Here is a 26976-nt window from a genome sequence, read left to right on the forward strand (position 1 = left end):
CAACACGACCATCCTCCCTAAATCCCGTATGTCCCATCTTCTCTTCTCTTCTTCCTTTCACGGCAAAAGTTCTTTAAAGACTGCTCTACATGTCTGACCTGACTCTCCTTACTTACTCTCCGTTCACTTCCTACTGCTGCTGTAACAAATTACTACAGATTTGGTGGCTTAAAACAAGACAAGTTTATTATTTTATGTCGTAGATTAGAAGTCTGGTGTGGGTGTCACTGGGCTAAAATCAAGGTGTCAGCAGAGCTGCACTGATTCTGGAAGTTTTAGGGGAAAGTCTGTTTCCTGCCTTTTCCAGCTTCAAGAGGCTGCCCACATTCCTTGGCTCATGGCCTCTTCCTCCATCTTCTAAGCCAGCAGTGGCAGCTGAGTCACTTCCCACACTGCATCACTCTAACCTCTTCTGTAGGCATATCTCCATCTGACTCTCCTCTTCTGCCTTCCTCTTCCACTTTTATGGGCCCCCCTCCCAGGGAATCCAGGATGATCTCCCTATTTTAAGGCCAGCTGACTAACAACTTTAATTCTATCTGCAACCTTAATTCCCTTAATTTGTTTGTCATGTAAGCCAACATGCTCACAAGTCCTGAGGATGAGAATGTCAGCATTCTTGGGTGGCTGTTATTCTGCCTACCACAGGCTCTATTCACTCCTAAACACAGGGCTGTTCCACTTCCACCCCCATAACACCAGTATAGTCTAAGGTTTAAAAGAACCTCATGTTACTAAAGTAAATGGATACTTTGCAGTCCTCATGTTTCTTGACTTTTCAGCACTTTGCAAAGTGCTGCACTTTGCAAAGCAAGAGAAAGAATATTTCAGGAAGAGCACAGCACAAGAAGCATCCCTGTGGGTCCAGCCCAAAATGAGTCTCCCCCCGGTGGTTGTGTTAAAGCCACTTAATTTGGGGTAGTTTATTATGCAGAAAAGGCTAATGGTTACACTAGTAACTTGTAGATCATGCTTGTAACCAAGTGACTTGCTCAAGATCACACAGTTATTAATTGATGAAGCTGGAATTTAAATCCAAGTTCATTTGACTCTCAAATCTAAAGGCCCTGCATGGCCCGCCTTTACTACACTATATTCACATTTATCTTCCTGTCTTTAGGCTATCACAGACGCTGGGTGAAGCCTTGTGTCTGTAATGTTCATCCCTATTCCCTCCTGTTGCTCCTCTAACTTCTATTTTTCCTCTTAAGTTACACTTTAAATGTCACTTCTCTGGACGGTCTTCCCTAATAACCCAGAATAGACTTAGGTCTTTTCACTAGTAACCTCTGCATTTCCTTCCAGCTACTTATTTCAAGGGTTATTACTTAATTGTGTACTAATTTGTTTAATGTCTGTTCCCCTTTTAGATTATAAGGCCCGGAGGACAAGAATCTTGTCTAGGTTGTTTGCTACTCTTATCCAAGCACCTGGCACATAGTAAACAGGCAAGGATTTGTAGCATGAATGAAGAGTTCTACAACTGACAATATCTTGATGCAGTTCACTTGTTGTATCAAAGGGTCAATATCCCAAGAGTCCTCCAAGAAACTACACAATGAACTTGAAGAATCTGAGGCCATATATTATCTCTTAGATGAGCCATCATTTATTCCTCTCCTTTCAAGTTCTGCAAGACTCCTGTGCTTCTAAGTGGCTCAGTATTAGGCCCATGGACTGCGGGAAAAAGGCTTCACCAAAAGTTTGGCTGAAGTTCATGTCTAGAGAAGTAACAAGTTAGAATGCTCAAGACTTCTACCAATGTGCAATTCTAGTACTTTGACACATTAATATGTCCTTTAGAAAATTATTTAAAATTGCACTGTTAAAATGCCAGATTCTTTATTGTTCCCTTTTGAAAAAAGTTCTTTTACTCTATTTTACTAGAATGACATTAATTTAGGTCAAACTTTTTTCATATTAGGGATGTAATTTATGTCTCATGTCAATGACACTTAATTGACACAGATACTTAACAACAGCAAGTAGATTTTGTTTTGTTGTTGTAAGGTTGCCCCACCCTCAATAACATTTTTTCTTGGATATAGGATAGCATATGTGTGTGTGTGTGTCTGTCTCTCTGTCTCTCTGTGTGTATAGGAAGATGGGTGGAAACTGGAGGAGAGAGAAGTAGCCTTTGAACTAGTAAATTTATTTTCTTAAACAATGAATTAACTTTAAGAACTTGAACTGAAGATCTCCACAAAATTTCCAGGATTCTAGCAACTCCCTAAGACAAAACTTTTCATATAGTTCTGACAATATCTCATGGGGCTGTCATTAATGATACTGTATTATGAAAGCTGCTAAGAGAGTAGATCTTAAAAGTTCTCATCACAAGAAAAAAAATGTAACTATGTGAGGTGAAGGATGTTAACTTATTGCAGTGATCATTTCACAATACATACATATATCAAATCATTATGTTGGGTACCTTAAACTAATATAATGTTACATGTCAATTATATCTCAATAAGACTAAAAAAAATGTACCTCATGGGATTAACATTAGGGCAAACAGCATCTGCTTTCAATCAAAATTATTACTTTTAAAGTACATATTCTTTAATTTACATTTCAAAACAAAAAAAAATTAGGTGTTCAAAGTCACCTGTAAGTATTTGCAGCAATTTTTTCTATTCACACCATTAACATCACTGTTAAGAAGCCATGCTACTAGAGCATTAAGAACACGGAAAGAATTCACTTTGTCAAGAAGAAACATACATTGTTAGTTGGTAGAGGACAGTTTCAGCTGCTCAAGACCTCTACACATTTGACTTGACTTAATGTTGAACCCAGAAACCTCTCTACTGTTTGTAGTTTATGTGCTTCTATTCACAGATGGAGAAACTGAAATCCACTGGAGATACTGAGTTCCATAAGCCTTAGAGTATTACTGAGAACGACAGAAACTTCCTGATAGCTCTGTTTTCCACTAAGGATGCAAAAGGATAACCATGTAAGGATCTGGCCAGCTTTTTAGGCTATGTCTTGTTCATGCAATCTCACGGAAATCTGCTGGTAGGAGAGGAAGTAGCCGAGTTAACTGACAGAAAGAAGGGCTAAAACCTACATCTCCTACTTTCAAAGAAAGAGTCTCTGTTCCGCTTTCACTCTCCAAACACCTACTTCTATCTAGTAATGTTCTGACTGACCTCTCGTCCTCTAGTCTTTTGATCTCAAATTCTCTTTAGAACCTCTCTGTTTCATATTTCTTCTTACAGTGGCAGCTTCCAAAGAGCTAACTGCCATTATCCTATATTTCCCCCATTTTTCAGTACCCACCCATCCCCAACTATTCCCTGTTCCTTGGTCTTATTTTTTTTTCCTACAAAATTTTCTGTTCCTTTGGAGACACTTCATGTACATCAATCCCACACATTCTGGTCCTCACTTCCACCTACTCTTCCTCCTCCAGACCACCTAAATCGTGCTTGATTGCTCCCTGTCTGGTGTCTCAAGTGCAGTCTTAATGTGATGGACCACACATACCTGAAGGTAATTTCTTTTTAATGTCATCTCACTTTTTCTTCTGGTTTTAGCTCAACATTCGAATGGCACCTCTTGCGAATGCATTCCAGGGCATCAAAATCATTACAAAGTTCTGACAAAGACATGTCTATTTATCAGTGCTGTGAATTAGTCATATTTACTTCAAAGTGAGGAAGCTCCTTCAGTCACTGTCTGTTTTGCTCTATGCTGCAGAATGCAATGGATCATGGACAATTCTAACTGTTACCATCTCAGCAAGTATCCTCACCCCTGCAATTTTTAAGATGAAATTAATACTCGAAAGTGAAACTTTAATGTCTTAAATACCTTTTAGCTCATGTTGAAAGATGACTCATGATGACAGAATGATCTACAAGGCAGGGGTTGCATTCATTATTGAGAATGCTCCTTGGCATCACCTTTATAAATACCTTTGTGATTTGCTTCTTTAGTGCCTTGTGAATTCTGATTAATCTAACAGTTTACACAGTCATAGATCAGCTGGTGTTTTGACAAAATTACTACTAACAGACATCAGAGAACACCAAAAGAAAAATTGTTTTTTATAGATTATTTTCTACATAGCATTCCTTCCCACTGACAGTTGAAATGAATACGAATTTTAAGAGCGAGAGAGAGAATAGATGAAAATATTTTTATATTTCTTGCTGTAAGCATGCAGAGAGAGGTACAGAAAAAGTGATAAAAAGAGGTATGGTCTTCATGTTATAAGATTTGGAAAGGCTAAAACAATATAAAGGAGAAAACCCATCAAATCTATATGATGCCATTAGATATAAATTAAAACAAAGCCTAAAAAGATATTAATAATGTAGAATTAAAAGAAAAAAACATAGATGTGACTTGTAACAGATCAATTTACTTCAGGGGTCAACAAATTACAGTCCAGAGACAAAATCTAGTCCACTGCCGCTGACCCCTGATTTAGAGGATAGCAGAAACAACACAAATGGGTGCAAGGCAATTACACCTAAACAAAGAATACTGTGGGAAACAATCATCCGTACTCAGTGCTGAGAGAAATGCTTTGTTCCGTATGTGACAAATATCAAAGGTAGGCATCTGTCAAAGTAACACCAACACAACGATGATCTTATTATGTGGAGAAGCCTGTGTTAAGGAAGCAGTTTATACCAAAGGAGCATCCTGGTGAAGAAATCCCCAGTGAGCCACGAATCCTGGTAGCAGCATGATGGCAGCCTAGACCTGAATCTCCAAGTCTGCTCCCGAAGCATCTTAAAGAAGAGCAAGAATGACTGTAAACCTCCACAACCTACTCCTTCAGCAAAACTTAGAGCCTAAGAAAACCCATACCCACCAAACAGCACGCGGTGAGCAGGCTGAGAAAGAACAGGGCAGGACACAAGCACTCACGGGAAGGTAGGAAAATGCAGTAAGACAGCAAGAGATAAATGAATGTACAAAAATTAACAGCTCTCCACTAGAAGATATGGTTGGAAAGAAGACCCTACTAACAACATCAACAGATGATTGAATATTTAAGATTAACTTAAGAAATGTGGGTAGGAGGAAAATGATAAAAAACCTCCTGAAGGTCTCAGAGGAAGAGTTCAACATATGAGAAGACATACCATGGTCTTGAACAGGGAAAACCCAAATCATAAAAATGTCAATTCTCCCTACATTTTTTAAAAAATATAAAACAATTGCACTAAAAACCCCTAACAAGTTTCTCCCCCCAAAACCAGGCAATTTGATTCGAAAGTTCATGTTGAAATTAAGCCAACATGATGGGCCCCCAAAAGCTCTGAAAAATAAGAGAAATGAAAGATAAAAGGGGTCTAGCCTGGCCAGGTATTAAAACATACTGTAAAACTTTGATAAACTAAAACAGTATGGTAATGGCATATGGTTCAACCAAACAAACAGGTCTGTCAGTCAGTCAGTAAGCAGACCTGAACATATATGAGAATTTAAAATATGAAAAAGGCAGCACCTCAAGTCAGTGTAACCTTGGACTTTTTACTCCATGGTGTTGGGAGGAGTAAACATCCACGTAGATGTTCTCCATGCAAAAAATAAAACCATCCAATTACTGAAAAACACATCAGTGAACTCCTTTATAACCACAGGAGTTGAGGAGATCTTTCTAACTATGACTTAAAATCCATAAGCCATAAAGATAGTTTTAAAATAAATTCTACTATACATAAATTTAAAATTTTTACATGGTATAAACATCATAAAGTCAGGACAAATGGAAAATAGAAATATTTACTATGTATATCACAAATGTTTAATCTCTCAAAGAGCTCCTAGAAAATTGAGAAGAAAAAATGGGCAAAGGGTACAAACAAACAATTCTCAGAAAAAGACAAATGACCCCCTTAAACATATGAAAAGATGTTCAACCTCACTTAAAAAATGCAGATTAACTCTACACTGAGACACCACCTCATCTATGAGACAGGCAAATATCCAGGAGCTTGAGAATATGCTCTGTGGAGAAACAGATACTCTAATACAGTGCTGGTGGGAGTGTAAAATGGTACAACCCCTATGAAAAAGTATATGCAAAATTACAGATGGCAAAAATATACATCGAGCAATCTCCTTCCAGGAATCAAGCCTACAGTTTTTCCCTATGCAAGTGGGAAATAACATGTACAAGTTGTACCCTGAATCATCAAAATAAAAGACTGGAAACAACCCAAGGATCCAGTCCTAGAGAACTGGTTAAGTATGCTATGGAATGGAATGTAATACGATGCAGGGATAAAAAAGTATGGGGAAGATCTTTATGAACTGATACAGAGTAAATGCTAGGATACACTGTTAAGTGAAAAAAAGGAAGGTCAGAATAGTATCAATACCTAGAGCAGGCTACTTCTGGTTATGACTGAAGACAGCTGATTATCAGGGACCCTGAAATACAGCACCATTTGAGTTTGCTCTTTAACTTCTAACTTTGAATATTGACAATTAAAGGGACTGGGTCTTGCCTTTCCATTAGAAACTTCATCTCAGGGAAACCAAAACATTACAGTGGATGAGAGAAAACCATACTCTTCAGAAGAATGACAACTAATAAATATAGAAGAAATGACAGATTTAGAAAAATCACCATTTTGCAACTCATGATGAAACAGTTAATTTAAACAAGGAATTATGAAGTGTTAAATGTTAAAACCATAAAGTGTCACAACATCACAGAGATTATTTTCACTTCTAAGGAAAAAAACATAACTCCATTATAAATGGATCAGATGGTCATCTCTGTAATTGCCTTAGCATTACTAACAACCAGTTAATAGGTTCCTCTTGATATGATATAATATGAAATATGCAACATCATCTATGGTGTGTTCTAGCTAAAATATTTAATGTCAATCTGTAAAGACTTTAGCTCTAATTTCCCAAATACTGGAATTTAGCAGAGGAATAACCTAAAGATACTACAAGATATTTTTTCAGACCAATAAACCAAGGATAAAAAAAAGGGACTGTTCCAGATTAAGAGACTTCAAGGACATAACAACCAAGTGAGTGCTCCTGGTTTGGACAAATCAGTTGTAAAGGATATTATGGGACAATGAGTTAAATGTCAATATGAACTTGTGTGGTAGATGGCCACAAATTCTTTGCAGTCGCCTCATTAATAAGTGAAGTCTATCGAGGGTGTGGAGAAAAGAGAACCCTTGGCACTGTTGGTGGGAATGTAAACTGGTGCAGCCCTTATGGAAAACAGTATGGAGCTTCCTCAAAAAATTAAAAATACAGCAACCATATAATCCAGAAATTCCACTCCTGGGTATTTATCTGAAGGAAACAAAAATACTAACTTGAAAAAATATATGCATCCCCAGGTTCACTGCAGCATTATTTATAATAGGCAAAATATGGAAACAACCTAAGTGTCCATTAATGAGTGAATGACTGAATAAAGAAAATGCTGTGTGTGTGCATGTGTGTATTTCTATATATATGTAAAATGGAATGTCATTCAGCCATAAAGAAGAATGAAATCTTGCCATTTACGACACTATGGATGAACCTTGAGGGCATTATGCTAAGTGAGATAAGTCAGACAGAGAAAGACAAATACCATATGATCTCACTTTATGTGGAATCTAAAACAAAGAAACAAACAAATCAAGCTCATAGCTAGAGAATAGACTGGTGGCTGACAGAGGTGAGGGGTTGGTGGGGGGGAATAGGCAAAATGGGTGCAGGGAGCCAAAAGGTATAAACTTCTATCTCTAAAATAAATAAGTTATCGAATGTAATGTACAGCATGGCGACTACAGTTAATACTACTGGATTGCATATGTGAGAGGCCCTAAGAGAGTATACCTTCAAAGTTCTCATCACAACCAAAAAAGTTCTGTAACTGTGTGTGATGCATGTTAATGAGACTTACTGTGGGGATCATTCTGCAATAGATACAGGTATCAGTTCATTACGTTGTTCACCTGAAACTAATATAATGTTGTACGTCCATTATATTTCAATTAAGAAAATCTTAGGGGCTTCCCTGGTGGTGCAGTGGTTAAGAATCCTCCTGCCAATGCAGGGGACACAGGTTCGAACCCTGGTCTGGGAAGATTCCACATGCCGCGGAGCAACTAAGCCCGTGCGCCACAACTACTGAGCCTGCGCTCTAGAGTCCGCAAGGCACGACTACTGAGTCTGTGTGCCACAACTACTGAAGCCCGCATGCCTAGAGCCCACGCGCCACAACTACTGAAGCCTGCGCGCCACAACTACTGAGCCTGTGCACCACAATTACTGAAGCCAGCGTGCCTACAGACCATGCTCTGCAACAAGAGAGGCCACCGCAATGAGAAGCCTGCGCACCGCAATGAAGAGGGGTCCCTGCTCACTGCAACTAGAGAAAGCCCGTGTGCAGCAACAAAGACCCAACGCGGCCAAAAATAAATAAATAAATAAATAAAATTCATTAAAAAAAATCTTAAAAAAAAAACGTGAAAAGAAGCGAAGTCTATTTCCCTACTCACTAAATCTAGGTTGGTCTCATGTTAGAAGTAAGGCTCATAGGGGCTTTTGGCAGGACCTGTTAGGCTGAGCCCTGGCTTACAAGCTTCCAGGGGAACAGCACAGGTTAATGTGTCTCTATAGAGCTCATGAAGTCGGTTTAATTCATGCATGAACATGAGTTCAGTTTTCATACAGCTTTTTTAGAGACACAAGCCATTGTGCATAATTGAGCCAAATCCTTCAGTTCTTGTGTTTAGAAAGGTAATTAGTGTGTGTTTTCCCCTCTTAATCAAGTGTGTGCAGTTACACAACTGTCTGTGGATAAACTCATAATGTTCACTGCTTAGCATCTCCTATGAACTGATTTCCAGGGAGGAAAACCAAAAGAGAAACCTCCAATTCCTCTCCTTTCAGCATATGTGGGGGAGACGGTTGGAGGCTATGGGCTCCACAGTGAAGTTCAGCTGTGTGTGACGAATTGTGAGCAGTCATGTTCTGACTTGATGTGAGGAGGCTTCACACCCACCCCTGTGTGGGGACAAGTGACTTGTGAGATTAACCCTGGGATGCAGGTGGGTCAGCGTGGAGAAGGAGAGAGGCCCTGCCTGGCTGGGGAAGAGGAATCAGTGGTACCAGGAGAGCAGTGGCAGCCCTCCTCCCCTTCCACCTTGAGGAGGAGGTGCCAGGAAGTTGCCCCCTTACCTGAGCTCCAGTTCAGGTGGACTTGCTTTGGGGCCTCTGACACAGCAGCTGGAGCCCTGCCTCTCCACTGCTAAGTGGAATCTCGAATCTCTCATCTACCTCTTAGTCATCAGTTTCTACATGTGAGAAGCAAGCCTGTGGGCCAGTGTCCTCATACATGCTGTGGCCTTAAAAAATAATTCAGAGGTTCCCTGGAAAACCAGTCCCAGGGTTCCTACAATCGGTAGTTTCTACCTGAATTTTAACTGGGACTGCGTACCTGGATTTTGATCAGTTAGCCTTAATTATACCCTGGCATAGTCATTTCTGGTGACCAAATCATACAGTTCTATCAGGGCACCTGTGTCAGTGGTGCTATGCTGGTCAAAATTTGAGACTTTGAAATAAAAAAATTGTCATATTCATGCCTCAAAAAAAAAAAAAAAGAAAGAAAGAAAGAAGTGAAGCTATGTAAGTTCCAGAGCCTGGCCTCATAAGGCCTTGCAGCCTCTATGTTTGCCTTCCTGGCTGTCTTCATGAGCTGCCCTGAGGCTGCCATGATATGGAGAAGCTGATCTACTACTGCACTCGGAGGATGAGAGGCCATGTGAAGAAAAAAAGAGGTGCCCCAACAAACAGCAGCACCAACTTTCAGACACAAGAATGAAAACACATTAGCCCTCAAGCCCAGCCAGCTCTCCACCTTATAGCCACATGAGCAAGCCAGCCAACCCATAGAACCATGAGAGATCTGCCCACCCAACCCAGAGAATCATGAGAAAATAAATCATTGTTTAAGAAACGAAATTTTAGAGTGGTTCATTACACAGCAGTAACTGTGTATCACTGAATATTAAATGAAATGAAAATTTATAAACCGGAAAGGTGGACATCATTAACTGAAAGAACACAAACAAAAAAAAAGCTGTTTACAGAGAAGCAAGAAGAACTACAATCCTGCGGCCTTTGGAACAAAAACCACATTCACAGAAAGATAGACAAGATGCAAAGGCAGAGGGCTATGTACCACATGAAGGAACAAGATAAAACCCCAGAGAAACAACTAAATGAAGCGGAGATAGGCAACCTTCCAGAAAAAGAATTCAGAATAATGATAGTGAAGATGATCCAGGGCCTCGGAAAAAGAATGGAGGCAAAGATCGAGAAGATGCAAGAAATGTTTAACAAAGACCTAGAAGAATTAAAGAACAAACAAACAGAGATGAACAACACAATAACTGAAATGAAAAGTACACTAGAAGGAATCAATAGCAGAATAACTGAGGCAGAAGAACAGATAAGTGACCTGGAACACAGAATGGTGGAATTCACTGCTGCAGAACAGAATAAAGAAAAAAGAATGAAAAGAAATTAAGACAGCCTAAGAGACCTCTGGGACAACATTAAATGCAACAACATTCGCATTATAGGGGTCCCAGAAGGAGAAGAGAGAGAGAAAGGACCCGAGAAAATATTTGAAGAGATTATAGTTGAAAACTTCCCTAACATGGAAAAGGAAATAGCCACCCAAGTCCAGGAAGCGCAGAGAGTCCCATACAGGATAAACCCAAGGAGAAACAGGCCAAGACACACAGTAAACAAACTGGCAAAAATTAAAGACAAAGAAAAATTATTGAAAGCAGCAAGGGAAAAATAACAAATAACATACAAGGGAACTCCCATAAGGTTAACAGCTGATTTCTCAGCAGAAACTCTACAAGTCAGAAGGGAGTGGCATGATATACTTAAAGTGATGAAAGGGGAGAATCTACAACCAAGATTACTCTACCTGGCAAGGATCTCATTCAGATTCGATGGAGAAATCAAAACCTTTACAGACAAGCAAAAGCTAAGAGAACTCAGCACCACCAAACCACCTCTACAACAAGTGCTAAAGGAACTTCTCCAAGTGGGAAACACAAGAGAAGAAAAGGACCTACGAAATCAAACACAAAACAATTAAGAAAATGGTAATAGAAGCATGCATATCGATAATTACCTTAAACGTGAATGGATTAAATGCTCCAACCAAAAGACACAGGCTTGCTGAATGGATACAAAAAGAAGACCCATATGTATGCTGTCTACAAGAGACCCACTTCAGACCTAGGGACACATTCAGACTGAAAGTGAGGGGATAGAAAAAGATATTCCATGCAAATGGAAATCAAAAGAAAGCTGGAGTAGTAATACTCATATCAGATAAAATAGACTTTAAAATAAAGAATGTTACAAGAGACAAGGAAGGACACTACATAATGATCAAGGGATCAATCCAAGAAGAAGATATAATAATTATAAATATATGTGCACCCAACATAGAAGCACCTCAATACATAAGGCAACTGCTAACAACTATAACACAGGAAATCGACAGTAACACAATAATAGTGGGGGACTTTAACTCCTCACTTACACCAATGAGCAGATCATCCAAAATGAAAATAAATAAGGAAACAGAAGCTTTAAATGACACAACAGACCAGATAGATTTAATTGATATTTATAGGACATTCCATCCAGAAACAGCAGATTACACTTTCTTCTCAAGTGCGCACAGAACATTCTCCAGGATAGATCACATCTTGGGTCACAAATAAAGCCTCAGTAAATTTAAGAAAATTGAAATCACATCAAGCCTCTTTTCTGACCACAATGCTATGAGATCAGAAATCAATTACAGGGAAAAAAACATAAAAAACACAAACACATGGAGGCTAAACAATATGTTACTAAATAACCAAGAGATCACTGAAGAAATCAAAGAAGAAATCAAAAAATACCTAGAGACAAATGACAATAAAAACACGACGATCCAAAACCTATGGGATGCAGCAAAAGCAGTTCTAAGAGGGAAGTTTACAGCTATAAAAGCCTACCTCAAGAAACAAGAAAAATCTCAAATAAATGCTCTAACCTTACACCTAAAGAAACTAGAGAAAGAGCAAACAAAACCCAAAGTTAGCAGAAGGAAAGAAATCATAAAGATCAGAGCAGAAACAAATGAAATAGAAACAAAGAAAACAACAGCAAAGATCAATAAACTAAAAGCTGGTTCTTTGAGAAGATAAACAAAATTGATAAACCATTAGCCAGATTCATCAAGAAAAAGAGGGAGAAGACTCAAATCAATAAAATTAGAAATGAAAAAGGAGAAGTAACAACAGACACTGCAGAAATACAAAGCATCCTAAGAGACTACTACAAGCAACTCTATGCCAATAAAATGGACAACCTGGAAGAAATGGACAAATTCTTAGAAAGGTATAACCTTCCAAGACTGAACCAGGAAGAAACAGAAAATATGAACAGACCAATCACAAGTAATGATTGAAACTGTGATTAAAAATCTTCCAACAAACTAAAGTCCAGGACCAGACGGCTTCACAGGTGAATTCTATCAAACATTCAGATAAGAGCTAACACCCATCCTTCTCAAACTCTTCCAAAAAATTGCAGAGGACGGAACAACCCCATACTCATTCTATGAGGTCACCATGACCCTGATACCAAAACCAAAGATACTACAAAAAAAGAAAATTACAGACCAATATCACTGATGAATATAGATGCAAAAATCCTCAACAAAATACTAGCAAATAGAAGCCAACAACACATTAGAAGGATGATACACTATGATCAAGTGGGATTTATCCCAGGGATACAGTGATTCTTCAATATACACAAATCAATCAATGTGACACACCATATTAACAAACTGAAGAATAAAAACCATATGATCATGTGGTTTTAGATGCAGAAAAAGATGCAGAAAAAGCTTTTGACAAAATTCAACACCTATTTATGATAAAAACTCACCAGAAAGTGGGCATAGAGGGAACTTACCTCAACATAATAAAGGCCATATATGACAAACCCACAGCAAACATCATTCTCAATGGTGAAAAACTGAAAGCATTTCCTCTAAGATCGGGGACAAGACAAGGATGCCCACTCTTGCCACTATTATTCAACATAGTTTTGGAAGTCCTAGCCACAGCAATCAGAGAAGAAAAAGAAATGAAAGGAATACAAATTGGAAAAGAAGAAGTAAAACTGTCACTGTTTTCAGATGACATGATACTATACATAGAGAATCCTAAAGATGCCACCAGAAAACTACTAGAGCTAATCAATGAATTTGGTAAAGTTGCAGGATATAAAATTAATGCACAGAAATATCTTGCATTCCTATACACTAATGATGAAAAATCTGAAAGAGAAATTAAGGAAACACTCCCATTTACCACTGCAACAAAAAAGAATAAAATACCTAAGAATAAACCTACCTAGGGAGAGAAAAGACCTGTATGCAGAAAACTGTAAGACACTGTTGAAAGAAATTAAAGATGATACCAACAGATGGAGAGATATACCATGTTCTTGGATTGGAAGAATCAATACTGTGAAAATGACTCTACTACCCAAAGCAATCTACAGATTCAATGCAATCCATATCAAATTACCAATGGCATTTTTTACAGAACTAGAACAAAAAATCTTAAAATTTGTATGGAGACACAAAAGACCCCTAGTAGCCAAAGCAGTTCTGAGGGAAAAAAAACGGAGCTGGAAGAATCAGACTCCCTGACTTCAGACTATACTACAAAGCTACAGTAATCAAGACAATATGGTACTGGCACAAAAATAGAAATATAGATCGATGGAACAGGATAGAAAGCCCAGAGATAAACCCACACACCTATGGTCAACTAATCTATGACAAAGGAGGCAAGGATATACAATGGAGAAAAGACAGTCTCTTCAATAAGTGGTGCTGGGAAAACTGGACAGCTACATGTAAAAGAATGAAATTAGAACACTCCCTAACACCATACACAAAAATAAACTCAAAATGGATTAGAGACCTAAATGTAAGACCAGACACTATAAAACTCTTAGAGGAAAACATAGGAAGAACACTCTTTGACATAAATCACAGCAAGATCTTTTTTGATCCACCTCCTAGAGTAATGGAAATAAAAACAAAAATAAACAAATGGGATCTAATGAAACTTAAAAGCTTTTGCAAAGCAAAGGAAACTACGAACAAGATGAAAAGACAACTCTCAGAATGGGAAAAAATATTTGCAAATGAATCAACAGACAAAGGATTAATCTCTAAAATATATAAACAGCTCATGCAGCTCAATATTAATAAAACAAACAACCCAATCCAAAAATGGGCAGAAGACCTAAATAGACATGTCTCCAAAGAGGACATACAGATGTCCAAGAAGCACATGAAAAGCTGCTCAACATCACTACTTATTAGACAAATGCAAATCAAAACTACAATGAGGTATCACCTCACACCAGTTAGAATGGGCATCATCAGAAAATCTACAAACAACAAATGCTGGAGAGGGTGTGGAGAAAAGGGAACACTCTTGCACTGTTGGTGGGAATGTAAATTGATAACAGCCACTACAGAGAACAGTATGAAGGTTCCTTAAAAAACTAAAAATAGAATTACCATATTGACTCAGCAATCCCACTACTGGGCATATAGCCAGAGAAAACCATAATTCAGAAAGACACATGCACCCCAATGTTCATTGCTGCACTATTTACAATAGCCAGGTCACAGAAGCAACCTAAATGTGCATCGACAGACGAATGGATAAAGTAGATGTGGTACATATATACAATGGAATATTACTCAGCCATAAAAAGGAACGAAATTGGGTCATTTGTAGAGACGTGGATGAATCTAGAGACTATCATACAGAGTGAAGTAAGTCAGAAATAGAAAAACAAATATCGTATATTAACACATATATGTGGAACCTTGAAAAATGGCACAGATGAACCAGTTTGCAGGGCAGAAATAGAGACACAGATGTAGAGAATAAACGTATGGACACCAAGGGGGGAAAGTGGCGGGGGGTGCAGGTGGTGGTGTGATGAATTGGGCGATTGGGATTGACATGTATACACTGATGTGTATAAAATTGATGACTAATAAGGACCTGCTGTATAAAAAGATAAATCAAATAAAATTCAAAAAAAAAGTGTGTTACAAATCCTATGTACAGGACAATTTCACTTTGATAAAACATACATGCATGCAGACACACAGACAAAATGATCTAGAAGGATCTACTATGTAATAACAGAGAAATATATGTATAATGAGGTAAACTCTGGGTAGTGAAAATATATGTTTTCTCTTCTTATTTTTGTTTTCCTATAGCTTCTAGATGCATATATATGCTTTTGTAGTAATAAGGCAGTTGTTAAAAATATTATCTTTTTAAAAAGGTCTGTAGTGTTTACTTATTCATCAGAGCAGAAAGTCAGCTGGATCCCTGAAAAGCTTGACTTGTAAATTCTTGCTATTAACCCCTGACAGTACCCCAAAACTAGATAAAGTTAATCAATAAGCCTTTAAAGACAGTTATGGGCTGAAACTGTCTCCCCCAAATTCATATATTGAAATCTTAACCCCCAACACCTCAGAATGTGACTGTATTTGGAGTCAAGGCCTTTGAAGAGATAATTATTAAAATGAGGCCATTAGGGGAGGCTCTAATCCAATCTGATTCCTGTCCTTAAAAGAAGAGAAAATTTGCACACAAAAAGGGACACCAGGGGTGTGCATGTACAAAGGGAGGACCATGTGAAAAGGCAGCAAGTGGGGGGCCCTCTGCAAGCAGAGGAGAGAGGCCTGGGACAGACCTTTTCCTTATGGCCCTCAGAGGAAACCAACCCTGCTGGCACCTTGATTTTGGACTTTCAGGTGCCAGAACTGAGAAAAAAGAAGTGTCTGTTGTTTAAGCCACCCAGTCTGTGATATTTTGTTATGGCAGCCCTAGCAGACTTAGACAGTACTTGGAGAACTGACCTAGCATGATGAGTTCTAAGCACTGCAAACAAATAATGGAACAATAAAAACAGTTTATAATGATGTCCTGTTCAAGATTTCTGAAAAGTTTTGTCTTTAAAGTCAAATAGGGACTTCCCTGGCGGTCCAGTGGTAGTTAAGACTCCATGCTTCCACCACAGGGAGCACGGGTTCAATCCCTGGTCAGGGAACCAAGATTCCACATGCCATGCGGTATGGCCCAAAAAAAAAAAAAAAAAAAAGTCAAATAACAACTACAGACATGCACAAAGAGAATGACAGTAAACATATCCACGTGGAGAGGAGGTAGAAGGCATGCTTCCTAAATGCACTGCCAGACAACGGAACGAGTTCACTGTCTACATTCTACTCGTGAGCTGGCACAAGAGATGGGTTTTCTTATCTTGGTTTGTATTTATTTATTTGTGGGCCACTGACAAAGAGCAAAAGTAATGAAGAGCCAACAACAAAAAAAGCAACATTATCAAGGACTATTTGTCTTTTAATCAGATCCAACATATTTCACTCATCTACTTTTTTTTTTTTTGCGGTATGCGGGCCTCTCACTGTTGTGGCCTCTCCCGTTGCGGAGCACAGGCTCCGGACGTGCAGGCTCAGCGGCCATGGCTCACGGGCCCAGCCGCTCCGCGGCATATGGGATCCTCCCGGACCGGGGCACGAACCCGTATCCCCTGCATCGGCAGGAGGACTCTCAACCACTGCGCCACCAGGGAGGCCCCACTCATCTACTTTTAAGCTAAAAATATCAGGCTGGCCAAAAGGTTCCTTCAGTTTTTAAGTAAAAATGAAAGACACATTTTTTTATTTTCACCAAGAACTTTAATGAACAACGTATTCACTGAACCTTTTGGCCAACCCAATATTATTTATAAACTATACTACTACAATAAACAATTTTTAAAAGATTGAGTCCAGTTATGGTCAGAAAACAGAGAAAAGATAGAAGAGAGAGAAGCTGTGGTGTGGTGATGCAGAGGCCAGGAGTTTGGGTTCTTACTACTTCTGGCTACTACAATCTTATGTCCCCTACAACCTACTGGGTAAAAATACAGAAGGAATTATATTTAAAAATCAGTAAATAACATAGCTGAGCACATACACACGGGGGCAGAATGAAGGCCTGAAACAAGAGGCAGATGATAACATTAGTGGAGACTCTAACAGGACGGGAGAGACTGTGGCCTATGTGTATGAAAGATTTGGGATGGTTAGTTGACGGTAAGCACTGCAAGGTAGGCCTGAAGTGTAACTTCATGACTCAAAAAGTGAATGGAAGTTTAGGCATCACTAATAAAAGTATAATTTTCAAAATGAGAGCATTCGATGAAGTTGCCAAATACCACTAGTAATCAAAGAAAACAGGAGCACTGTTGGGCAGACTTTGAAATGAGTCAGATCTGAGTTCCAATCTTTATTCTCAAGCTTATACAAGATACGTGACTGCAGAAAATGCACCTTCCAGAACCTTCAACGTCTCTAATGAGAGGACTTTAGCAGTGTTGTAGGGGTCAGTGATACTGTGGGTCACACCTAGTGTGGTGCTGGCACACTGAAGGCACTCAAGAAATGGCTAATGCTTACAGAGGACTCTGTGAAATTCTACCCCATCTAATCCACAGAAGAGATCAATAACGGGATTATAATACATAAGTACAAATTCTCAAAAGAATGGGACTAAAACTATAACAGAAGAAATAGTCTATGATGGAAGAGTATAATACTCTAAGTACTGCCATGTAGGAAGAGAAAACGGTACAACTTTTCTGCAAAGAAATCTGGCAATATGCACAGAGGACATTTCCAAAGTCCATATACAATGGTCCAACTCTGGGAAAGGAAAGGATTCAGAAAGTGTCTGTAGGTAGAAATGGGAGTAAGCAAAGAGTTGACTGATTAGTGGGTATCTCCATGAAAAGCAGGTTTATCACCAGAAAAACAAAGCATCTCTAAGAATGGAAATCTTTTCTTTTTTCTTTTTTCCTAATTACTGATTTCCATAAATATCCCTTGTTGGCCCAAACTTGTACGTTCCTAAGAATTGTGGCCCACTTTCCCACTCAGCTCAGCACATCTGAATGGAAGACCCCACCCAGGGAAGCAGCCACCCAAATGACTCAAGTGTTTTAAGATGAATAAAGGAGCGTGGAAGAGAAGGACACAAATTCCTTCCGGACGGGAGGTCCCAAATCCAGAGCAATTCATGATGTTCAAGGAAATGGCACCAGTGAGAGAGGAATGAAAGGCAAAAGGTTTCATTGCTTCTAAGTCTGAAGTATGCTTCCTTTTGAGCGCATTACAGCACGAGACCCAAGTTTTCGTAAAACGTCAAAAGTCTGATGACAACTGACACTTACCTAAAATGAGATGAAGCTTGGTTTCCGTCTGGAAAGCGTAGTGCAAGGTCACCAAAAACGGCGACTGCCTGATGTGCTCTAGGACCTGCCGTTCTGTCCTCGTGTGCTCGGTGGTTTTGGCCTTTTGAACTATTGTTGCCTTTTTCAAAACTTTCATGGCATACAGCTTTCCAGCGTCATGACCACTTATTTTACGAACTAGAAACACTTTTCCATAAGCTGAAAAGGAAAAGAAAAAAGAAAGAGTTAAAAGGCTACACAGGCAGCGTGGTCATTTAGTGCAAGTTGAAAGTTACAACGCACAGAACACCACTCTTTGATTTTTAAATTTATTTATGGTTGTGTTGGGTCTTCGTTTCTGTGCGAGGGCTTTCTCTAGTTGTAGCAAGTGGGGGTCACTCTTCATCGCGGTGCGCAGGCCTCTCACTATCGCGGCCTCTCCCGTTGCGGAGCACAGGCTCCAGACGCTCAGGCTCAGCAATTGTGGCTCACAGGCCCAGTCGCTCCGCGGCATGTGGGAATCCTCCCAGACCAGGGCCCGAACCCGTGTCCCCTGCATCGGCAGGCAGACTCCCAACCACTGCACCACCGGGGAAGCCCTGAAAGAACACTCTTTGAATGAAAACGTATCCTTAGTGCTGTTTCCAATAGTTCTTTGAGGTATTTCTTCAATTTTATGTCAGACATATTTCTAGGTCTAGGCCTCAATATTTACGTATCTAATCACTGATGACAAAGTTATGCGTTCACTCTTTTACTGTTATTCTCTCCTCCGTATCTTTAGCTGTAGGAAACTAGCCGCTATTATGGTCAATTAACCACAATCCAATTCTGGAGCAATTAGGACATTTCAGACCTCTAGGTTTTGCTGCTGTTGTAAACAAATGAAAATAGTTCTTAAGAATCTCAAAAAACAAAAAATCTCATACACACGTATAAATTAAGTACCTCAAGTACTCCTCTATACTTATTTAAAAAGTCTAAAGCAACATAAGCTGACATTATATAAACAAAAGAGATCTTCAGATGTGAAAGACATTAAAAGACCCTAAGTTGCAAGCAGTACCAACAGAAGCCCCTTTACACCTCTGGGCAGTAATTCACAGGTTAGTGGGTCAACCTCGCCACATTCTCCCTAAGTGAGGGCTCAGTTGGGCAAATCCTGTGTGTACTGCCACCCCCCTAGGTGAGGCATCGGGGCCATATGGATACTGTGCCCAGAGCAGGTATCCGCGTTTATTTCCCTAGGGAAGTGGGGAGAGGGCACGAAGAAGTGGGCTGAAGGAGGAAGGGGAAGGCAGGCAACAACGCTGAGAGGGGAGGGCTGGGCCCCCAATTCATCCCTACGAGGCATAGAGGCTCTTCTCTCCTCAAAATGCCAACGCCTCCTGGGATGGTGGAGCCCAGTCCCACTTTTGAAGTTAAGTGCATTCATCAGACCATTCTGGAGTTGGTCTGAGTGCTGACCCAGACTGGTGCTTCCGTAGACCCTGCCCACACCTCGACAGTATTTAGCACAAAATCCTATTCTAATCCAGCCACTAGACCAAGAGAGCTCTAAGGGAAGGGCTCTTGTGTCTTGGCTGTTATTTGGTTTAGTACTTCAGGAAGTACATGAGTGCCGACCCAAGATGCACAACGGACAAAGAACGGCGGTGGTGCTCCTGAGGAGGGAGAGAAACAACGTTCCTCAAGGACTTGGCGATGCAGTCTCCGTGCTAAATATATTCCACACAGTGATTCCCTCGCTCCTCAGAACAGCCCGTGAAGTTGGTACTTTGAGTAATTCCATTCTGCAGATGAGGAAACAGATTCAGAATACTTAAGGAAGTGGCCAGAAGACTTGGGTAAAAAGTGGCAGAGCTGCTTCAGATGAAAGCAGTGTGATTCCAGGGACCACACGCTTAACCATGAATGAAGTTTTTCTTTACATAAGAGAGATTCTTCCTCAGTACTAGAAATCAGATGTTCTGGATTTTAATAAAACCAACACCATAAACATGCTGAACACATTCTGGGATACAGAAAAAGTTCATAAAAGGTTTGTGTCTTATCTCGTTGTAAATAAAACAATTAGAGATTGAGAGTTTAATAAGGCAGAAGTGAACCAAAAAAGAAAATGACAACTTTTAGAACCTAACAAATTAACCTAAAGTATACAGATGAAAAAAGTTAATCTATTCAAAAGCAGTGAAATGAAGCTAGAGAATATTCTAAAGAAGAGTACTATACCTTCCATGGAGTAAGGCACTATATAAACCCAGAAGAAATTCAAGTCCTCTATAAGTACGGGGCTTTTGTGTCCCCTACACACACGGCACCTGCTCTAGATTCCTGTTCTGAGATTCCTATCTCCAGAGTGCTGTGGTCCTTAGAAATTATGTTATCCATCTATCTTCTCCAACAAAGAAAATCTTTCCACAACATCACGGAAAGATGGCTATGAGCTTCTTCCCAGTGCTCACGTGTGTCTTTCAGTCCAGGTGCTGACCAGTGTGGCAGATGGACCACAGGGTGTTAGCATCTAACAGCTGAGTACCGGTCAGGCACTTTAGAGTTGGATTACTTCATATGATTCTTCTCACATCCCTACGAGGAGGTGAGGAGGATGACCTCCACTTTACAGATGAAGGAACTGGAGCATAAAGGAGCTGGGTCCCTTGCCCAAGGTCACACTTGCCCATGTGGCCTGACTCCTGAGCCCACACTCTGAGTAGTACTCCAGCTAGCTGCCTTCCTAAAGTGAATGACCTCATAGGCAAAGAAATTAGGAACCAGACATTAAAAAGAAGTCACAATACAGGTTAGGTGTTCTCATGGTCCAATAGACACAGTACGACTACTTCCAAGTAGAGGAGGTTTCATAAAGTCGCCCATTTTATTGATGGGGCAATCTAAATATTCAAAAATTTTGCCTTACCTTGAGTGGAAACAGGCCTTTCTACAATGTTCATCCGTTAGCCCTTCTAGACCTTCTGGACTTACAAAAAATAATATTACTCTTCTTTTCTAAGATCATTTTAAAAATATTTAAAAATACTATTATGCCATCTCATCCAAGCAAAAGGTTCTTTTTTTTAAACTTTTTGCCTTATAACAAATTTAATCAGTTATACATATACATGTTTCCATATCCCCTCCCTTTTGCGTCTCCCTCCCACCCTCCCTATCCCACCCCTCCAGGCGGTCACAAAGCACCGAGCTGATCTCCCTGTGCTATGCGGCTGCTTCCCACTAGCTATCTACCTTACGTTTGGTAGTGTATATATGTCCATGCCGCTCTTTCACTTTGTCACAGCTTACCCTTCCCCCTCCCCATATCCTCAAGTCCATTCTCTAGTAGGTCTGTGTCTTTATTCCTGTCTTACCCCTATGTTCTTCATGACATTTTTTTTTCTTAAATTCCATATATATGTGTCAGCATACAGTATTTGTCTTTCTCTTTCTGACTTACTTCACTCTGTATGACAGACTCTAGGTCTATCCACCTCATTACAAATAGCTCAATTTCATTTCTTTTTATGGCTGAGTAATATTCCATTGTATATATGTGCCACATCTTCTTTACCCATTCATCCGATGATGGACACTTAGGTTGTTTCCATCTCCGGGTTATTGTAAATAGGGCTGCTATGAACATTTTGGTACATGTCTCTTTTTGAATTATGGTTTTCTCAGGGTATATGCCCAGTAGTGGGATTGCTGGGTCATATGGTAGTTATATTCGTAGTTTTTTAAGGAACCTCCATACCGTTCTCCATAGCGGCTGTACCAATTCACATTCCCACCAGCAGTGCAAGAGGGTTCCCTTTTTTCTACACCCTCTCCAGCATTTATTGTTTCTAGATTTTTTGATGATGGCCATTCTGACTGGTGTGAGATGATATCTCATTGTAGTTTTGATTTGCATTTCTCTAATGAGTAAAGATGTTGAGCATCCTTTCATGTGTTTGTTGGCACTCTGTATATCTTCTGTGGAGAAATGTCTATTTAGGTCTTCTGCCCATTTTTGGATTGGGTTGTTTGTTTTTTTGTTATTGAGCTGCATGAGCTGCTTATAAATTTTGGAGATTAATCCTTTGTCAGTTGCTTCATTTGCAAATATTTTCTCCCATTGTGAGGGTTGTCTTTTGGTCTTGTTTATGGTTTCCTTTGCTGTGCAAAAGCTTTGAAGTTTCATTAGGTCCCATGTGTTTATTTTTGTCTTTATTTCCATTTCTCTAGGAGGTGGGTCAAAAAGGATCTTGCTGTGATTTATGTCATAGAGTGTTCTGCCCATGTTTTCCTCTAAGAGTTTGATAGTGTCTGGCCTTACATTTAGGTCTTTAATCCATTTTGAGCTTATTTTTGTGTATGGTGTTAGGGAGTGATCTAATCTCATACTTTTACATGTCCCTATCCAGTTTTCCCAGCACCACTTACTGAAGAGACTGTCCTTTCTCCACTGTACATTCCTGCCTCCTTTATCAAAGATAAGGTGACCATATGTCCGTGGGTTTAACTCTGGGCTTTCTATCCTGTTCCATTGATCTATCTTTCTGTTTTTGTGCCAGTACCATACTGTCTTGATTACTGTAGCTTTGTAGTATAGTCTGAAGTCAGGGAGCCTGATTCCTCCAGCTCCATTTGTCGTTCTCAAGATTGCTTTGGCTATTCGGGGTCTTTTGTGTTTCCATACAAACTGTGAAATTTTTTGTTCTAGTTCTGTGAAAAATGTCAGTGGTAGTTTGATAGGGATTGCATTGAATCTGGAGATTGCTTTGGGTAGTAGAGTCATTTTCACAATGTTGATTCTTCCAATCCAAGAACATGGTACATCTCTCCATCTATTTGTATCATCTTTAATTTCTTTCATCAGTGTCTTATAATTTTCTGCATACAGGTCTTTTGTCTCCTTAGGTAGGTTTATTCCTAGATATTTTATTCTTTTTGTTGCGATGGTAAATGGGAGTGTTTCCTTGATTTCACTTTCAGATTTTTCATCATTAGTATATAGGAATGCCAGAGATTTCTGTGCATTAATTTTGTATCCTGCAACTTTACCAAATTCATTGATTAACTCTAGTAGTTTTCTGGTAGCATCTTTAGGATTCTCTATGTATAGTATCATGTCATCTGCAAACAGTGACAGCTTTACTTCTTCTTTTCCGATTTGGATTCCTTTTATTTCCTTTTCTTCTCTGATTGCTGTGGCTAAAACTTCCAAAACTATGTTGAATAAGAGTGGTGAGAGTGGGCAACCTTGTCTTGTTCCTGATCTTAGTGGAAATGGTTTCAGTTTTTCACCATTGAGGACGATGCTGGCTGTGGGTTTGTCATATATGGCCTTTATGATGTTGAGGAAAGTTCCCTCTATGCCTACTTTCTGCAGGGTTTTTATCATAAATGGGTGTTGAATTTTGTCGAAAGCTTTCTCTGCATCTATTGAGATGATCATATGGTTTTTCTCCTTCAATTTCTTAATATGGTGTATCACGTTGATTGATTTGCGTATATTGAAGAATCCTTGCATTCCTGGAATAAACCCCACTTGATCATGGTGTATGATCCTCAAGCAAAAGGTTCTTATTCCCTAAACCAATCTAAAAGTAAATGACTTTAAGACTTTGTACCACTAGGAGGTGCCCTATATGTGTTCCGTGAGTTTGTAAATACTTTTTCTTTGATTTCTTTCCTAGTACCTTCAAAACGTACTATATCACTCCAAATAAATGTGAGGCAGCAAAGGACGCTAATGTATGTGGGCAAATAATATAAAATCATCCTTAATGTCACGTTATACACTGTACGGTCAAATAATAAACAGTCATCCTCCTGCCATGTAGTGATATCCAGAAGTTTTCCAATAATATGAGCTAAAGACTACATAGCCTGCCTTTACCATTATTTTTATCTATCAGTAAAATGTTGGGGGAAAAAGTATGATGAAGCTAACAAATCTTTTGATTTTACTTTTATAATTTCCATGATTAACTAAAGCTATGGTACTTCTATCACATGGTACATGCCAACAGTTGCTTACGACAATAAACTTCAAGGAGTGCCTCACAATGTTCCAAGCAACAGATATTTCAGATAAACAGGATCTTACTTACAAGTAGGCTGCTTAATGAACAGAGTTGGCCTCCAAAGAGCGTTTTTTGAAGCACCCATAAGGCTGCTTATCACATTGCAAAAGGGGAAGAAAACACATCACTGCTGGAGAGACCCTGAAGAAGCCACCTTTCTCTGATTGAGCTGGTTTGCAGATTAGTCCAGAGGGAGAAAGTGAAGGAGTCCTTCTGTTGAAGAGTGCCATCCAGTCCAGAACCGCCTACGTGTTTTCCAATATTTTAAGAGGGGCCACTGCAACTGAACTTGGTGGCAATATTATTTCCTTTTGGTCTGTAATGAGATGAATGACTACCTTGTTGTGAAGCCAACTCCTGGCTTTCGTTCACTGTGTGCTGATGTTGTCAAAGAATTCCTATTTTGAAAGCATCTTTTGGAAACTACAAAAGCTACCAATGGTGGAAACTCTTTTGGCCGAAAAAGGTAAACAATAGTACTTCCTGCTCAGATGGAGCCCCTAAAATGGATGTTTAGCAACACAGCTGGGATTTGCTGCTTAGGTAAAGAGACTAAGCTTCAGGCTTCAGCATAACTCTAATTTCAGCATCAACATGCAATGGCTTCAGACGCACTCCCAGCAATCTTCACAGAAGCTTTGTGTACTGCTCTGATCTTATCAATTTCTCCAGAGCCAGGGCCTTTCCAAGATACTCTGTCAAGAAATGTGAGCAGAAGAGGGCATGGAGTTCACTGGTTTCCCAGAGGACGAGGCTAGCAGCGCTTGATGGGACTTGAGGTAGAAGTTCTACTTATTAGATTGAGGGAAAGTAAAGTCTAAAAATAAATGACAAGAAGGATTAATTCCTGACTTAACTTGACAGACACCTACGACCATACGAATGAGGTAAATGGTTCAATTCAAGGCCCAGCAGACACTGTTCTGGATGTTACCGATAACCTGTGTGCTCTTACAGCCGCAGGTTACAGCAGCCGTTTCAAAGAGAGGACTGGATCCAGACAACCATGTAAGCTTTTCCAAAGCTGGAGGAAGAATTCCATAGGTTGGGGGGCAAACTACAGATACCTTACAGAGGTCATTTCTGTTTAACCTGAAATGTGGATTTAGAATCCTAGTCTACCTGACACAGCACAATGTTGCCAATGGTCTCAATGGCTTGATGATAAAGGAAATCATGTAAAATGAACTAAACACAGTGTCAAGGGGAAATGTCTAGTTCCTTGGACTAGGTCTCAGTTTGCTTTCCCACAGGTGTGACTCTTATTCCATGGGCCACAATGATCATTATGGATCAGGTTTTTAAGCATGTGTTGTCATAACAGAAAAATCAAAATGGACTTTGATGGTTTTAAAACAAGACGACATTCATCCTCTCACATCATAAGCCACTGCACGACAGCAACTACTGTTTCAAGCTAAACCAAAAGCAGCCTTCTTGCTTAAACTTATTTTGAGCATAATTAAACTGATTGTTTTCACTTTAGTTGGAAAGTCTGGATTCATTAAAAAAAAGTTTAGGAAGGAGCCTTTATCTTGGCATGAAAATGATGAGATCAATTTGTTAAAAAAGTATTTTTACGGTCTGTCTATAAAAGCGGTCAATTTACAATGCCATATGATTAAAAGCAAGGAATATCTGTCTATGTTTACATGCATTATTCTGGAGAAAAGGGTTAAGAACTAGAAGGCCTCTGGATTAATTCCTTCAGTAGAGCGCTTATCCAGGACACGCGGCTCCCATTGGGATCCAAATGCTCCACCACTGTGAGATCGCTGTTTTCTGTCACTAAAACTTTTATTAATGCTGCTTACAACTCTATACATTGTACACTCTGCTCAACCAGCCATGCCACACTTTGTGTTCAATCCAACCTTGTAGCATAAACTACTGTACTCAAACTACTGCTTTAAAGAAAAGTATGGCAGAAACTCTCTTGCGACTTCCACTTAGACAACTCCCAACACTAACTGGTACTCCCCTTCCGGTTGTAAAACGCTGCACTGCACACTGATGCCTATAACCAGTTCACACGTACACTGCTGTCCCCACGCCGTTCAGCTGTCTGCTTCACACCAGTCACTGATACTCATTGCCTTACTGGTGTGTGCCTTTTGTATACGTTATTCTTATATAATTTAACTATATATTACATAAGCCACTGAAATGTAAATGTGAAAGAAAAGAGAAAAATGAGGTTAAAAGCTTTGAAAGAACTACATAAAGGCAAGACACTTAAGAAAACAGAACTGCTGAAAAATTAGGTGTGGGTGAAACAACTATAAAAGGCTAGGGGAAAGAATTGTGAAAATCTAAAAGGATTCTGTATCCAGATCACTTCAAATGTGTCTGGTTCTCACTCCACTTTAAAGAATTGGAAACTTAATTTTAGATGATGCATTACAAGTGTGGTTTATGCAAAACAAACCATTATTTAAGAACTTACTCTCAAAGAGTCTTGTGCCTACACGAAGTGAATATATATTTATATATTTTAAGTGAAAAGTAGTATGTCCAAAGTACATATTTA

General features: G+C 39.4%; 1 protein-coding gene across 2 annotated transcripts in view; it reads right to left on the reverse strand.

The window, feature by feature from the left end:
- RPS6KA5 (ribosomal protein S6 kinase A5) overlaps window positions 1-26976 on the reverse strand; it is a 182949-nt gene that overhangs the window by 84811 nt on the left and 71162 nt on the right. For both annotated transcript variants that reach the window (XM_081229462.1, XM_081229461.1), the window contains one exon: window positions 18379-18597. In XM_081229462.1, the coding sequence (XP_081085588.1) occupies window positions 18379-18535 (157 nt within the window). In that variant the 5' untranslated portion in view covers window positions 18536-18597. The remainder of the gene's footprint in view (window positions 1-18378; window positions 18598-26976) is intronic.

This window comes from Mesoplodon bidens (genome assembly GCF_964165515.1).
Source record: "Mesoplodon bidens genome assembly, chromosome: 3".
Taxonomy (NCBI): domain Eukaryota; kingdom Metazoa; phylum Chordata; class Mammalia; order Artiodactyla; family Ziphiidae; genus Mesoplodon; species Mesoplodon bidens.